General features: G+C 44.6%; 1 protein-coding gene across 1 annotated transcript; it reads right to left on the minus strand.

The window, feature by feature from the left end:
- Positions 1 to 11,493: 11,493 nt before the first annotated feature.
- PCBP1 (poly(rC) binding protein 1) lies at positions 11,494 to 13,229 on the minus strand. The gene has a single exon (XM_007175554.3). It carries the CDS (start codon positions 12,949 to 12,951, stop codon positions 11,881 to 11,883), a length of 1,071 nt encoding a protein of 356 aa, XP_007175616.1. The 5' UTR covers positions 12,952 to 13,229; the 3' UTR covers positions 11,494 to 11,880.
- Positions 13,230 to 13,672: the final 443 nt, after the last annotated feature.

The following is a 13,672-nucleotide window of genomic DNA, read 5'->3' on the forward strand; positions in this document are numbered from 1 at the left end:
AAGACAGGCATATCGATAAGGCAGAAAGGAAAGTCTAGAATAAAAAAGAATGTATTTTCTAATAAAGGCCTCTCACATCAATGGGGAAGAGGAAGGATTAGTCTAGAGAATGATAAAGAGTTTCATCTTGATACCAAATGTCACAGGTAGGAGTAGGAGGTGACGGCCTGAAGTTCTAGGAGGGCTGTGAGGCCTAGTCTAGGCTTAGCCAGGAGTTCTGCGTTTGATTAGAAATGTCTTCCAGGGGCCCAGGAACAGAAGACTACACTCAGGCCACATATTTGTCATTCCTGGATTATTCAAGAAATATCATTGGGACAACTAGCCAGCAATTTTGGGGGAAAAAAATTATTAGCTTTTCCTACCATGTATACCAAAATAAATTTCAGATGGATTAGATTTCAACGTTAAAAAATGAAAACATAAAATACTAGAAGAAAAAAGAGGATTTTTTTTTTTTTTATAATTGTGGTGAGGAAAGGACTTCCCAAGCGTGACGCTAAAGACAGAAACCATAAAGTTAAAGATTGATAGATTTAGCTTCTTAGTCATTAGAAACTTCTGCAGAGCAGAAGCTGAAAGGAAACTGACAAATTGAGGGGAAAAATGCAGTATATATGATGAAGTGTTAATATTTTACTATATAATGAGCTCCTCAGTCAATAAGAAAAATATGAACACCTCAACAGAAAAAGGTGAAAAAAGTGTTAATAGGTAATTCACCAAAGGAGAAGTGCAAACAGCTGAGAAACATATTATTATTATTATTATTTTTTACTCACCAGTAATCTAAGGAATGAAAATTAACACAATGCCATGACATTTGTTTTCACCTGCCAGATTGGCCAAGAAAAATCTCTAGTGTGCTTAAGAACATGTGAAACAATCCTGGGAAAATCCCTGCTCACGGGGCTTAGTCATCTTGGATGCAAAAATCCACTTTGTAATGCTTTCTGATTACCTTTTTCAGAGAGCAGTCAAGCTCTAGAAGGTAGCATGTACTGGAGAGATTTGCAAAAAGTTGCGAAAGGAGATCTCTGTAGCTAAGCTATATTCTGTAAATTTGTGGTTAGCTAGAATATCCTGTCAGACTGTTAAGTTCTAGTTTCCTTTTCTTATTTTCAAATGGCTCTTCCTAAGAAATGGGTCATGAGTGCTTTGGCTATTGTCCCCTAATAAAGCTTTAACTTCTGGAGACCCGAATCCCTTGCTAAATTTTTGGGTATAAATTGGCCCCATCTCAGGTACGTTGAGACAGCCCCCTGCTGGGCACCACAGCGTTGGCATGAGGCCAGGAGCCCACCCGGATGGGCCACCTCCTCCCCTGGGAGGAGCAGGAGACTCACAAGTCTCCAGACTTCGGAGCAGGTGAGACCCACCTCATCAGACACGCAAACAATAAACCTTACTTCTGTCACCTTGTTCTGGGTAAGCAGGAATTTCCTCCCCAAGGACACTTGGTTGGGAGATGTCCTGGCATGATGACATCAAAGGTCATCTTCATTCTGGCTCAAATGTGATTTCACTTTCATTGTGTAATACCCACATAATCAATAGAATAAAAATAAGAAGATGTTATTAATACTATAAAAGTGCTAATCTGGTACTTCCGGATGCCTTCCTAGGCCAAACAGGCACATTCACACTGCTGGTGGGAAATTAAATTAGAGGACAATTTATTTGACTTTAGGTAGGGCAAAAGGAGAGGACAAAACCATGAAAAATACTGGTAGGTTTGCCTATATAAAACAAAACAAAACAAAACAAAACTCATGCACATCAAAAACACATCCAACTTTCATGACAAGGGGCTAATATCCTAAATATATAGAATGCTCTTACAATCATTGAGATAGAAGATGTTCATCTCAGGAAGAAAACGTGAAAAGGATATGAAAAGGCAATCTATAAAAGAAAAATATAAATTACAAAAATCATGAAAAAAGTTTCAACATTATGAGAAATTACAGAATGCAAAGTCAAATCATGAAGAGAGCAGGCTTTTTGCTTAACAAATTAGCAAATGTTAAAAAAAAATGTGTAAAGCAATTATACTCCAATAAAGATATTTTAAAAAATGATGTAAAATAGATAACTAACAAGGACCTACTGTATAGCATAAGGAACTCTACTCAATATTCTGTAATAACCTAAATGGGAAAAGGATTTGAAAAAGAATAGATACATGTATATGCATAACTGCATCACTCTCCTGTACACCTGAAACTAACACAAAAAATAAAAATTTAAAAAAGAATAAATAAAAATTAAAAAAAAATGATGATGCCCACTGTTGTTGGAGGTGCAGGGAAAAGGGTACAGTCATAAGAATATACTTTGGTAAAATCTTTCCACAGAGCAGCATTTCTCAAAGAGTGGTCAGGGACACCTAGGGCTCCTTGAGACTCTTTAGGGATCTAAGAGGTCAAAACTATTTTTATGATAATACTGAGATGTTATTTGCCCTTTTCATTCTCATTCTCTCATTAGTGTGAAGTGCAGTTTTCCAGAGGCTAGATGATGTGTGATATCTCAGCCAGCCTGATGCAGAAACAGATAATGAGACTCCAGCGTATTCTATTAAACCAGATACTAAAAGGGTTTGCACAAATGTCAAACAGCCACTTTTCTCACTAAATATTTTTTGTTGTGGAAAATACTATTTTTAATAAAAAAAGTATCATTTATGTTAGCACTTAATGGGTTCATGATAGTTATTTTGAAATGAATATATAAATGTTTAAATTTGTTTAATGTTTTAATTTCTAAGACCGTTAATACGAATAGAATAACCCACACAAACAAAAGCCTGTTGGGAAGTGCAATAATTTTTGAGTGTAAAGGGATCCCCAGACCAAAAAGTTTGAGAACTGCTACTCTAAAGTAAGGTGATGGTATGCATCTAAAGCCTTGAAAATAAAGCTGCCCTTTAATCCAGCCTTTACTCTTTTGAATAATTTGTCCTAAGAAAATAATCAGAGATGTATCTCAAGATATTTTGCTAAGAATATTCACCACTTTATTATTTAAGACAGTAAAATGTAAAAACAATTTAAATGTCTGTAAATAGGAGATTAGTTAAATAAATTACATGAGTGTAATGGAGCACATATGGCTAATAAAAAAATACTACTACAAAATAATATTTATTGATTTATCACAGTGGAAAATAGTCACAGTTTATTAAGTTAAAAAATAGGATATAATGAAAAAGTTTTTCAACCAGTGGTGCTGGGACAACTGAATATCCACATGCAAAAGAATGAATTTGGATCCCTACTCAGACCATAAATAAGAATTAGTTCAAAAAATGGATCAAAGGCTTAAATCTAAGGTCATGAAGATTTATACTTATGTTTTAAGAGTTTTATAGTATAAGAGGTAGAACAAAAAATTCTTAGAAGAAGACATTAGTATAATTCTTTATGACCTTAGATTAAGCAATGGTTTCTTAGATATGACACCCAAAAACACAACAAAGAAAAAAATAAACTGGACTTCATCAAAATTAAAAACTTTTTGGGAATTCCCTGGAGGTCCAGTGGTTAGGACTCGGAGCTTTCACTGCTAGGGCCTGGGTTCGAGCCCTGGAACTAAGATCCCACAAGCCGTGTGAGGTGCAGCCTAAAAAAAAAAAAATTAAAAACTTTTATGCTTCAAAGGACACTATCAAGAAAGTTAAGAGACAACCCACAGAATGGGAGAAAATATTTGTGGTCATCTATGAGATAAGATTCTAGTACACAGAATATATAAAGAACTCTTACGGGACTTCCCTGGTGGTGCAGTGGTTAAGAATCTGCCTGCCAATGCAGGGGACACGGGTTTGATCCCTGGTCCAGGAAGATCCCACATGCCGCGGAACAACTAAGCCCGTGCACTGCAACTACTGAAGCCCGAGCGCCTAGAGTCCGTGCTCCACAGCAAGAGAAGCCACCACAATGAGAAGCGCGCACACCACAATGAAGAGTAGCCCCCGCTCTCCGCAACTAGAGAAAAGCCCACGCACAGCAACAAAGACCCAACGCAGCCAAAAAAAAAAAACTCTTACAACTCAACAAGAAGATAACCTAAATTTTTAAATGCGCAAAGTATTTGAATAAACATTTCTCCAAAGAAGATATTCAAATGAGTGATAAGCACAAGAAAAAATTCTCAGTGAAGGAAATGCAAATCATTAGGGAAATGCAAACCAAAATCACAATGAGGTATCACTTCATGTCCACTAGGATGACTCCAAAAAAAAAAAAAAAAAAGAAACTAACAAACTTTAGCAAGAAGGTAGAAAAACAACTGGAACCCTCATACACTGCTGGTGGGAATATAAAATGGTGCAGCCCCCATGGAAAACTATTTGGCAGTTCCTCAAAAAGTTAAACAGATTTACCACATAACCCAGCAGTTCTACTCCTAGGTATATACTCAAGAGGAATGAAAACCTATGTCCACACAAAAACTTATACAGGAATGTTCATGACAGCATTATTCATAATAGCCAAAAAGTGGAAACAACTCAAATGTCTATCAGCTGATGAATGGATAAACAACTTGTGCTATAGCCATACAGTGGAATATATTCAGTCATAAAAAGGAACAAAGTATTGACATGTGTGACAACATGGACGAACCTTGAAATCATTATGCTAAGTGAAAGAAGCTAGACACAAAAGGTCACATATTATATAATTCTATTTATATGAAATGTCCAGAATAAGCAAATCCATAGACTCAGAAAGTAGATTACTGGTTGCCAAGGAATGGGGTAGACGGGGTGTGTGAGGAATGAGGAGTGACTGGTAACAGGTATGGGTTTCTTTTTGAGGTGGTGAAACGTCTGGCATAAGATAGTGGTGATGAATGCACAGCCTTGTGAATATACTAAAACCCACTAAGCTGTACACTTTAAAATGGTGAATTTTATGGTATACGAATGATATCGCAATTTAATAAAAAGGAAAATAGCATACAAGTTAGTGTGTAGAGTATATCCATTTTTTAAAGGGTAGTATATATATGCTACTTTATTTTTTTATTTTTATTTTTTAAATAAATTTATTTATTTTTTGGCTGCGTTGGGTCTTCATTGCTGTGCGCGGGCTTTCTCTAATTGAGGTGAGCGGGGGCAACTTTTTGTTGCGGTGCGCGGGCTTCTCTTGTTGCAGAGCACAGGCTCTAGGCCCACGGGCTTCAGTAGTTGTGGCACGTGGGCTCAGTAGCTGTGGCTCGCGGGCTCTAGAGCGCAGGCTCAGCAGGCTCAGCAGTTGTGGCACACAGGCTTAGTTGCTCCGCGGCATGTGGGATCTTCCTGGATCAGGGCTTGAACCCATGTCCCCTGCATTGGCAGGTGGATTCTTAACCACTGAGCCACCAGGGAAGCCCTATATATGCTCCTTTTTTTTTAAATTTTTATTTATTTATATTTATTTTTGGCTGTGTTGGGTCTTCGTTTCTGTGCAAGGGCTTTCTCTAGTTGCGGCAAGCGGGGGCCGCTCTTCATCGCGGTGCGCGGGCCTCTCACTATCGCGGCCTCTCTTGTTGCGGAGCACAAGCTCCAGATGCGCAGGCTCAGTAGTTGTGGCTCACGGGCCTAGTTGCTCCGTGGCATGTGGGATCTTCCCAGACCAGGGCTCGAACCCGTGTCCCCTGCATTGGCAGGCAGATTCTCAACCGCTGCGCCACCAGGGAAGCCCGATATATATGCTACTTTAAAAGAGCAGTATGTAAAACAAAAGGCTAGAGGATGTTAACCTCTAGTTAGCAATACGTAACAAAATGGATTTTCATATGTATTATATATTTATGTATGTTCTACAAAAATATGTATTGCTGTCTTAACTGAAAAATTGGGCAATAAAAGTTATTAAAGACAAAATGAAACAATGTGCAGACGATCTGTCCATTTAGGCTCTCCCAGGGCAGTTTTTCTGGCCTAGTGGGACAGTCCAGAATGGTGGTTAGAAAGCAGCTTGGAAGCTACATTACTTGTGCTCAAATACTGTCTCTGCCTCCCACTGGCTCTGTAAGCTCGGACAAGTCACCTCACTGCAGTGTGCCTCAGTTTTCTCACCTGTAAAATGGCATCAGAATAACTGTACCTCATAGGGCCCTGTGGATTCAAGGAGTTAATTCATTTAAAGTGCTTGGAACAGTGCTTTGCACATAGCAAGTTTTTGATAAATGTTAGACAGTCCTGGAGATGTTGCTTGAGTGGCTCAGGTTGCAGGCTGGGGAATGACCACATCTGACCTCATTGACATCCTGTCAGGAGCCAGTGGGAGAAGGTTCTCTTAAGGGCTCACTGAGCAAGCCCTGAAAATGTTTTCTGAAATAGAGGTAAACTAACAAATGAAGGCACGGGTTTTCATCTACATGGAGGCAGGTTTAAGAAAGTGCATCTGTCTCCTTGCTATGGTCGAATGGCTCAGGGAGTAAGCAATCTGGGGTCTTCCACCGCCTGAGTGACTAATTGGGGAATGTGTATGCTATCACTGAAGCAGTTAGTTGCCTCAACTCCCCACCACGGTGGACTCAGCCTCGTGGCAGATGTCTGGAGTCTTAATTGGCTGCTGGGAGGAGAAGGGAGCAGCTATAGTTACCCTCTCCCTACTTTAGTGGACATGGGTCCAGGGGGCACTCAGGGGGGCCAGAGCCATCTCACAGAGCCCTCACTGTTAGGGCCTGAGAGCAGGGGAAGGAGGGGGAGGGGGCCTGGGTCTGCTTGGGGGCCTATCTCCGCCTGCCCACATGTAACCTTCTCTGGCATGCCCCCTTTGCCTTTCCCCCTACTGCCCTCTCCTCTTCCCCAGAAAGTCTAAAGTGGACAGCACTTTCAGGGATATTCAGAGCAAATCTCTCTGGTGGCTCCTTTCTGCTTCCTCCTCAATCAAGCCCTGGTTGAATAGTTACCCAAAATGCCAAGCTGGGGCTTGCTGCTGCCAGTTTTTTGTTAACTTCCGTTTTTCTCTCTTAGAGTGTTTACAGAAGGCCTGTGTGTCAAAAGTCAGCCCTGTGGCAGGAGGCAGAAGCAGGGGTGGGTGCCCACGAAGGCAGTATTTCCCAAGCAGCCATGGATATTATCTTACCCAGTTAGCTCAGAGGGAGAACTGCGACCCGGGAAGGGGGAGCAATTTGTCCCAGATCACTTAGACCCAAGACTAGAACTCAGGTCTCTGAACCTAGAACCCAGCAGAGTATAATCTTCCTTGCAGAATTTTGATGCTCCAGAGCAGGAACCCCAGAACCCCAGGCAGGTAACGAAGAAGAGGACAGCCAGGGTCAGAGTTACGAAGAAACGATGATTTCCCAAATGCAAGGATGCCCAAACAGAATGACTCTGGGGAACTGCAAGAGACTAGCAGTCTTTGCACTGGTGAGGCTGGTGGGAACAGATCCTGAAGGGTCTGGAAACTCTGCTGAGAAGTTTGGATTTTCTTTTGTAGACCACGGGTAGAGGTGAGACTTGATGGCCTTTAAGCAGGGGAGTGATGTGGTCAGATTGGAATCCTCAGGTGGCCAGGCCAAGCAAGGTGGCCAGAGGACTTGGCAGTGGACAGCTTCTCCGGTGGTGACTGCCTATTTATATGTTTGGCTGGGTGCTGCCTTTTCGCAGGAGATGACAGGCCCAGCGATGCTGGACCGTATGTGGTTCACTACTTGGGGTAGCCGGGGGCGGGGTGTGTGTGTGTGTGTGTGTGTGTATGTCTGAATCCACCTGTGTGAGGTGGATTCAGCTCACAGACCTCAAGCTTTTGGCAAACAGGTGACAGAGAATAAGTAACTGCTCTACGGGTGAACTCAAGAATGGTGACCCATTGCCCAAACTGCTGGCTGGGGCGGGGCATGTGGTGGTGATGTGTGTGTGTCTGTTGAGTGGGGCAAGGGAGGGGACTGGGGATTGGGGGGAGACCAGCCTTCTAAATATGGGGGACAACTCCAAGGGCTATGACACCACAGGTGTTTGTCAACCTGTTTAAGTCTCCTCCAGACTGTGGCAGTGGCGGTGGCCTAACAGCTGGTGGCAGGAATGATAGGGCTGTGACAAGCAACTGCCGGGGGGGCTCATGCATTTCCAGTGCTCCACCCATTAGAGGATGAGACCTGCTCAAGCTGCCCCAAAGAGAAAGGGGAGGAGTCTTGAAGTGCAAGTCCCCATAAGAGAGGGGACAAAGTGAACTTAACTCTAGTAGTCAAACTGGCCTGGCACCTGATAGTCACTGCTCCAGTGCCCTCTTCTATTTACAGTCTTCTTAAACCTGTAGCTTTTATTTTTAGCTTTCTATTGCTTCCTTATTACTCTGCCTTTAGTGAGATTCCTTTCGAAAACAACAAAACAACAGAAAACCTTTCCCCCAGTTCTCCCCCCTCAAGTCACTGTGCTATTTCTTTCTCTCCTTTGTACCACGTATTTGAGCCATCTATACTCCTGTCTCCATTCCACAGCCCCCAGGCCCTCCCCTCCTGCTGCAGTCCGGCTTCTCCCCATATTTCTGAAATTCTGCTCCCTAAGGATACTCATGACATTGAAATTGCCTTCTCCAGTATCCCCTTTAATCTCTAAAATGAATGGGGGGAAAGGGAGTAAAAAAAACCCTATTAGAAATTAGATTTGTTTGTTTTTATCTTAACTGTTAACATTTAAGTTTTTTGTATTTTCTAATATACATAATATTTAGAATTATGCTTGTATATAGTTTATAAAAAAGCATGACTATAGACATATACGTAATTTATAAATAAATGAGCATGTAATACGCTAAAGACTTTTTACAGAAGGGGTACACTTTAAGAAAATGTTTGGAGATGACTGGTTTTCAAGATAAAGCTCAAACCCTTATTTTGGCATTCAAAGCTGTTTATAATTTAGCCTCAAATGATTCTGCGGCTTCCTCCACCTCCCCTTCCCTCCCTTTACCAAGTAACATGCTCTAACTACGATGGGTTATTACACATCTCCCAACTGTACCAAAACTTCAAGTTTTAGTTCAAATCTATGTTTGCACATAGATGTTCAATCAAACCTGTTAAACCTCACAATTGCTGCATTACTGTCATTCCACTGGCCTTGAAACTTTCCTCCTTGACTACTCTCAAGGGTGCTATCCTGGTTTTTCTTCTGCTGCTTTGACTATTCCTTCTTCATTGTTTGCTTCCTCCATATTTATTCCACAAATGCTTATTGAGCCCCTGCTGTATGCCAGGTATGGTGACAGGCACTAGAGATACAGTGGTGAACAATTTGACTAGGTCCCTTTACCCCCAGCTTATACCCCAAAGCTCAATCTCTAGCCCGCTCCTCTTGTTACCTGTCTCCCTGTAGCTCTGATTTCCCTTCAGAGTTTGTCTCCTATTTCAAGCTACTTGAATATTTCTGCCTGCAAATACTCCAATCACCATGTCTGAATTCACTGCTCCCCTTCCTTACAGCTCTTTCTCTGGCCTCCTCATGCAGTTTCAATCTCTCTTGCATTGGTCCCTTTCTATATGCATTTCTATTGATACCGCTTCCCAACCAATATTAGAACCTACTTACCTGAGGTAGTTTTCTAACTGCTGTTCCTGCCTTTATTCTCTCCAAGTTGCCATTCTTCCCATCGTATCCTATCCATCCTTGCTGCCTAAATCATTATTTTACATAGTATTGCCGGCTTTGCCGTTTAAGGGGTGGGGATGGGGTTTGAGGAAAATTTGAGGCCTACTTTTTATAGGGTATTGGAACCACTTCCCCCAGCAAGTTTCAAGGATATCTCACAAACCATTCAACGTGGTGTTTGAGGGTCCAACCTAATTATCCCCTCCTGCTCTACTCTACACAAACTTGATTTGTGCTCATTATTTCCAGAAGACATCAAACCCATGCTGGGTCTTCACTAGTGTCTCCCTTACCTATCCTGGCCCCTCAAGACAACTGTCTTCTCTCAGCTTATCATTTAGTACACATTGCTTTCTTTCAATATTTCTCTGCCCAAAGACATTGGGGGCAGAAATGGGCCTTTGGCTTTTTGCAATCTAAAGTATACTGAAGTTTACTATGTTATAAGCACTGTTCTGTTTTACACACGCTTTTTTTTTCTTTCACAAGCCCAGATGTGTACTTCAACACCTCCATTTTATACAGAACTTAATTTGCCCAAGGCCACAGTGGCAGAATTCCAATTTAAATTCAGGTTTAACTCCAGGACTTGGGCTCCTTTCAGGGACTAACTGCCTGACTCCGCAGTGGGTATAAAGTACATGGTAGACGCCAATCTTACCTCCAGGGACCCTCGGAACTAGGTCTGTACCTCCAAAAGCAGGAGCAGATGCCCTGTGGAGAAGAAACCTCAACAAATATTTATGGTGGCTAATACTCCCCTCCCACAGGAATTTCTGCTGTTGGTGATCTCCCACAGTGCCTGGTTTGAACAACACACTCTGGCACCTAATCGTCTATTGTCCTAATCTGCTGTTTCTAGTGTTTTTGCCTAATGGTGGAAAAATTTTCTTCTCTCATCAGTTTCAGCCTAGACCCACTGGCTGACATGAGGCTGCTAGGCCTTTACAGCAAGATCTTCCTACTCCACGGGTGAAGAGAATCAGTGGCACTCACATCTAAGGACCTTTTGGAGTTTTGCTGAAAATGCAGTCTTCTGATTAGATTTGGGGTGGGACCCAGGAATCTGCATTTTTTAACACTGAGGTCATTCTTAGGCGGTTGTCAGTGGATCAGCCTACATTCCTGCCTGTGTGGACTGCCCCATTTAGGCAGAATTATTTCCTGGTACAATGATTTCTCTAAACATTGCACACAGCAGGAGAATTAGAAGCTGGCCTCCTTTGTTTCTGGGTAGCCACTTGGCAGGTGTAATAACATCCTCTTGACAGGCCGCTTGCCACAGGTGCATGCGCGACACATGCGCCCCGCTGCTACCATCCCCCATTCAGTCTTGCTGCCCAACCAAGCCCACTATCCCCACCACCACCCTGTAGCAGCTACCCTCTCCCAAGCCCTTAGACCCACCCAGCCCCTTTCCCTTCCCCCACCTCAGCCCCTCCCTTCCCCCCCAGCCCAGCCCTTCCCTCCTCCACCTCTTCTCTGGGTCCCCCAGGCTCCTCCCACCTCAGAACGTTTTTTTGTTCCTGGCTAAGAGTTTTGCACGTGAGATTGAGGGCGGGGCTGGTGGGACTAGAGGACACACTGCCATTCATCAGAGGTCCTACCGAGTGGGCATACTCTTCCCAGCTGAGAAACCCCTTATGTTTTCTACCAGAGAAATGGGCAGAGGCCTCTCTCTGGAACCCGGCTGGAGGGATGTCACTCTCCAAGAGACCCCCCACTGTCTCTGCAAACGTCCCAAAGCAGGCCCAGCCTGCCGTTTTCCTTTGTTGGGATGGAAAGGGAATGGAATCTTACCAGTAAGGTGAAAAGGGCTGGAGAAAATACCAGGGACGGGCCCACCCTTCTCCCTACAAAAGCCTAACACTAGAAGGGAAGAAAAGAAATGCACCAACAAAGAGTTTAAGATAGTAGTTCCCAGCTTTTTCAAATATGAAGCATTTTTTAACCAATCCGTTTTTTAATTTTTAAATTCTTGACATTACAGAACTAAACTGAAATTTATTAACATTCCACTCTTACATTTCTTATCGACAAACAGAAATAAAATTCATGACCCAAAAACCCAAAACAAAACTAAAAACAGGGAAAAGCTTATAAAACTAAATATGGATCCCAGCATTAACAGCTGAACAGAGAATGTGATTTTTAAATTCTTAGCGGATGATAAAGTTGTGTAGAAACTGAACACTTACAAATTATTTAAAACCTGGAATCACTGACCAGAAATTACACAGTTGGATCATGGGAAAACAGCAGAAAGGGGTTATGAGGGAACCTACACTGTTCTAGCTGCACCCCATGCCCTTCTCAGAGGAAAGCCTGGCATTGATTAGATATTGGGCCAGACTAATACTGGCAGCAGAACCAGTGATAGTAACCTGCCTACCAGAAGAGCCTTCCACTGGGTTAGCAATTTTGATCTGGGCCCCGGACATCTGGCGGATCTCATTAATGTTGGCGCCTTGGCGCCCGATTATGCAGCCAATTAAGTTATTTGGAATGGTGAGTTCATGGGTAGTTTGAGTAGATGCATCCAAACTTGCCCAATAGCCTTTCACCTCTGGAGAGCTGGAGTCAATTCCGGCGAATCCGGTCCCGCCGTGCATCATGGCAAAGTGAGACTGCTGTCTTGCCACCTGGTTCAGCTTGGCCAGATCGAGCGGAGAAATGGTGTGTTGTCCTTGAATCGAGTAGGCATCTAGAGGTGGTCCCTCCAGGTCATGGGTGGCGTGAGGGTAGCCAGCAGCGTCGCTGCACCGATCTTGGCCGCCCGCGCAGATCACTGGAGAGCTGGCCGGCATGGGCTGGTACGGAATGGTCATGACTCTCCCTTGCGGAGACTGGGAGAGCGTCTCCAGCATGACCAGGCAGATCTGCTTGACACACTCGGTGACAGACTGCGGCACGCCAGCAATGGTGATGGCCCGCTCGGTGGAGTTGGGCAGCATATCCCCCGCCACCTGGACCTGGGCCCCCGTACTCTCGCGGATCTCTTTGATCTTACAACCGCCTTTTCCAATCAGGGAGCCGCACTGGGTGGCCGGCACCACCAGCCTCAGGGTGACCGGGGGCCTGCTGGCAGCCGTACTGTTGGTCATGGAGCTGTTGATATCTTCTTCCAGCTTGTCGATGATCATAGCGAAGGCCTTAAAGATGGCATTGGTGGGGCCGGTCAGAGTGATGATTCTCTCCGGGCAATTCCCCTCCGAGATGTTGATCCGCGCACCACTCTCCTCGCGGATCCTCTTAACCGACTCCCCTTTCTTCCCAATAATGCTTCCTACTTCCTTTCCGTGCATAAGCAGCCGAATGGTGAGAGTCACATTTAGTCCACTTTCAGTCACACCGGCATCCATGGCGAGCGGCGGGCGGCGTTCGGGGGAGTTGGGCTCGTTACGTGGTCAAGTCTTTGGTGGCTGGCTGGGGGAGGGGCGGTGTAGGCCCAAAACTGCCGGCGCGAGGCGAGCGAGGGCCGCGGGAGCGAGCGGGCGCGGGCGGGAGGCCGCGGCGTCGTCGCAGGGGCGGGCGGCGGCGGCGGAGGGGGCGAGCGGGGCCGGGAGCGGCGGGCGGGCGGGTGGGCGAGGGCGCGGCGGTGGCGACTCCGGCGGCAGCCTCGGCGGTCTGGGCGGGGCGGGAAGCCCGCTTTCAACCCCGCGTACCCTCTGACCCCGGAAGTGCTTGCTGCGCAGGACCCCTTGAAAAAAAATGAGGACCCGTCCTTTTTAGGTCACAAGATTGCGCCAACCCCCATAGAGTAGTTTTTAAAATACACTTTTAACAGCCTAGCATTGAAAAGAAAGCCCAGGTAGGCAGAAGCTGTGAGTCCGGCAAAGTTTTAAAACGAACATGTATTTTATTAACCCCAGAGGCGCCGGCAGATGTTTGGAAACGGTAGTGTTGTGCGCGGAGGCGACACATTATTTTCCCGCCCTACAAAAGCGGTTTAAGCGCGGAGCGACACGGGCAGCCCCGGCGATAACTGCAGGCGGCTGCTAGGACGCCGCGGGTTTAAAACATGCGCTTGAGGCGGCCAGAGCGCATGCGTGAGGGTGTGGGGCGGACGGGAGGGGCAGCCGC

The sequence above is a fragment of the Balaenoptera acutorostrata genome, chromosome 12 (assembly GCF_949987535.1).
Source record: "Balaenoptera acutorostrata chromosome 12, mBalAcu1.1, whole genome shotgun sequence".
Taxonomy (NCBI): Eukaryota; Metazoa; Chordata; class Mammalia; order Artiodactyla; family Balaenopteridae; genus Balaenoptera; species Balaenoptera acutorostrata.

What these genes read in the sequence shown, in the direction of transcription:
- PCBP1 (XM_007175554.3), bottom strand. Translation starts at nt 12,951, where the DNA reads ATGGATGCCGGTGTGACTGAAAGTGGACTAAATGTGACTCTCACCATT.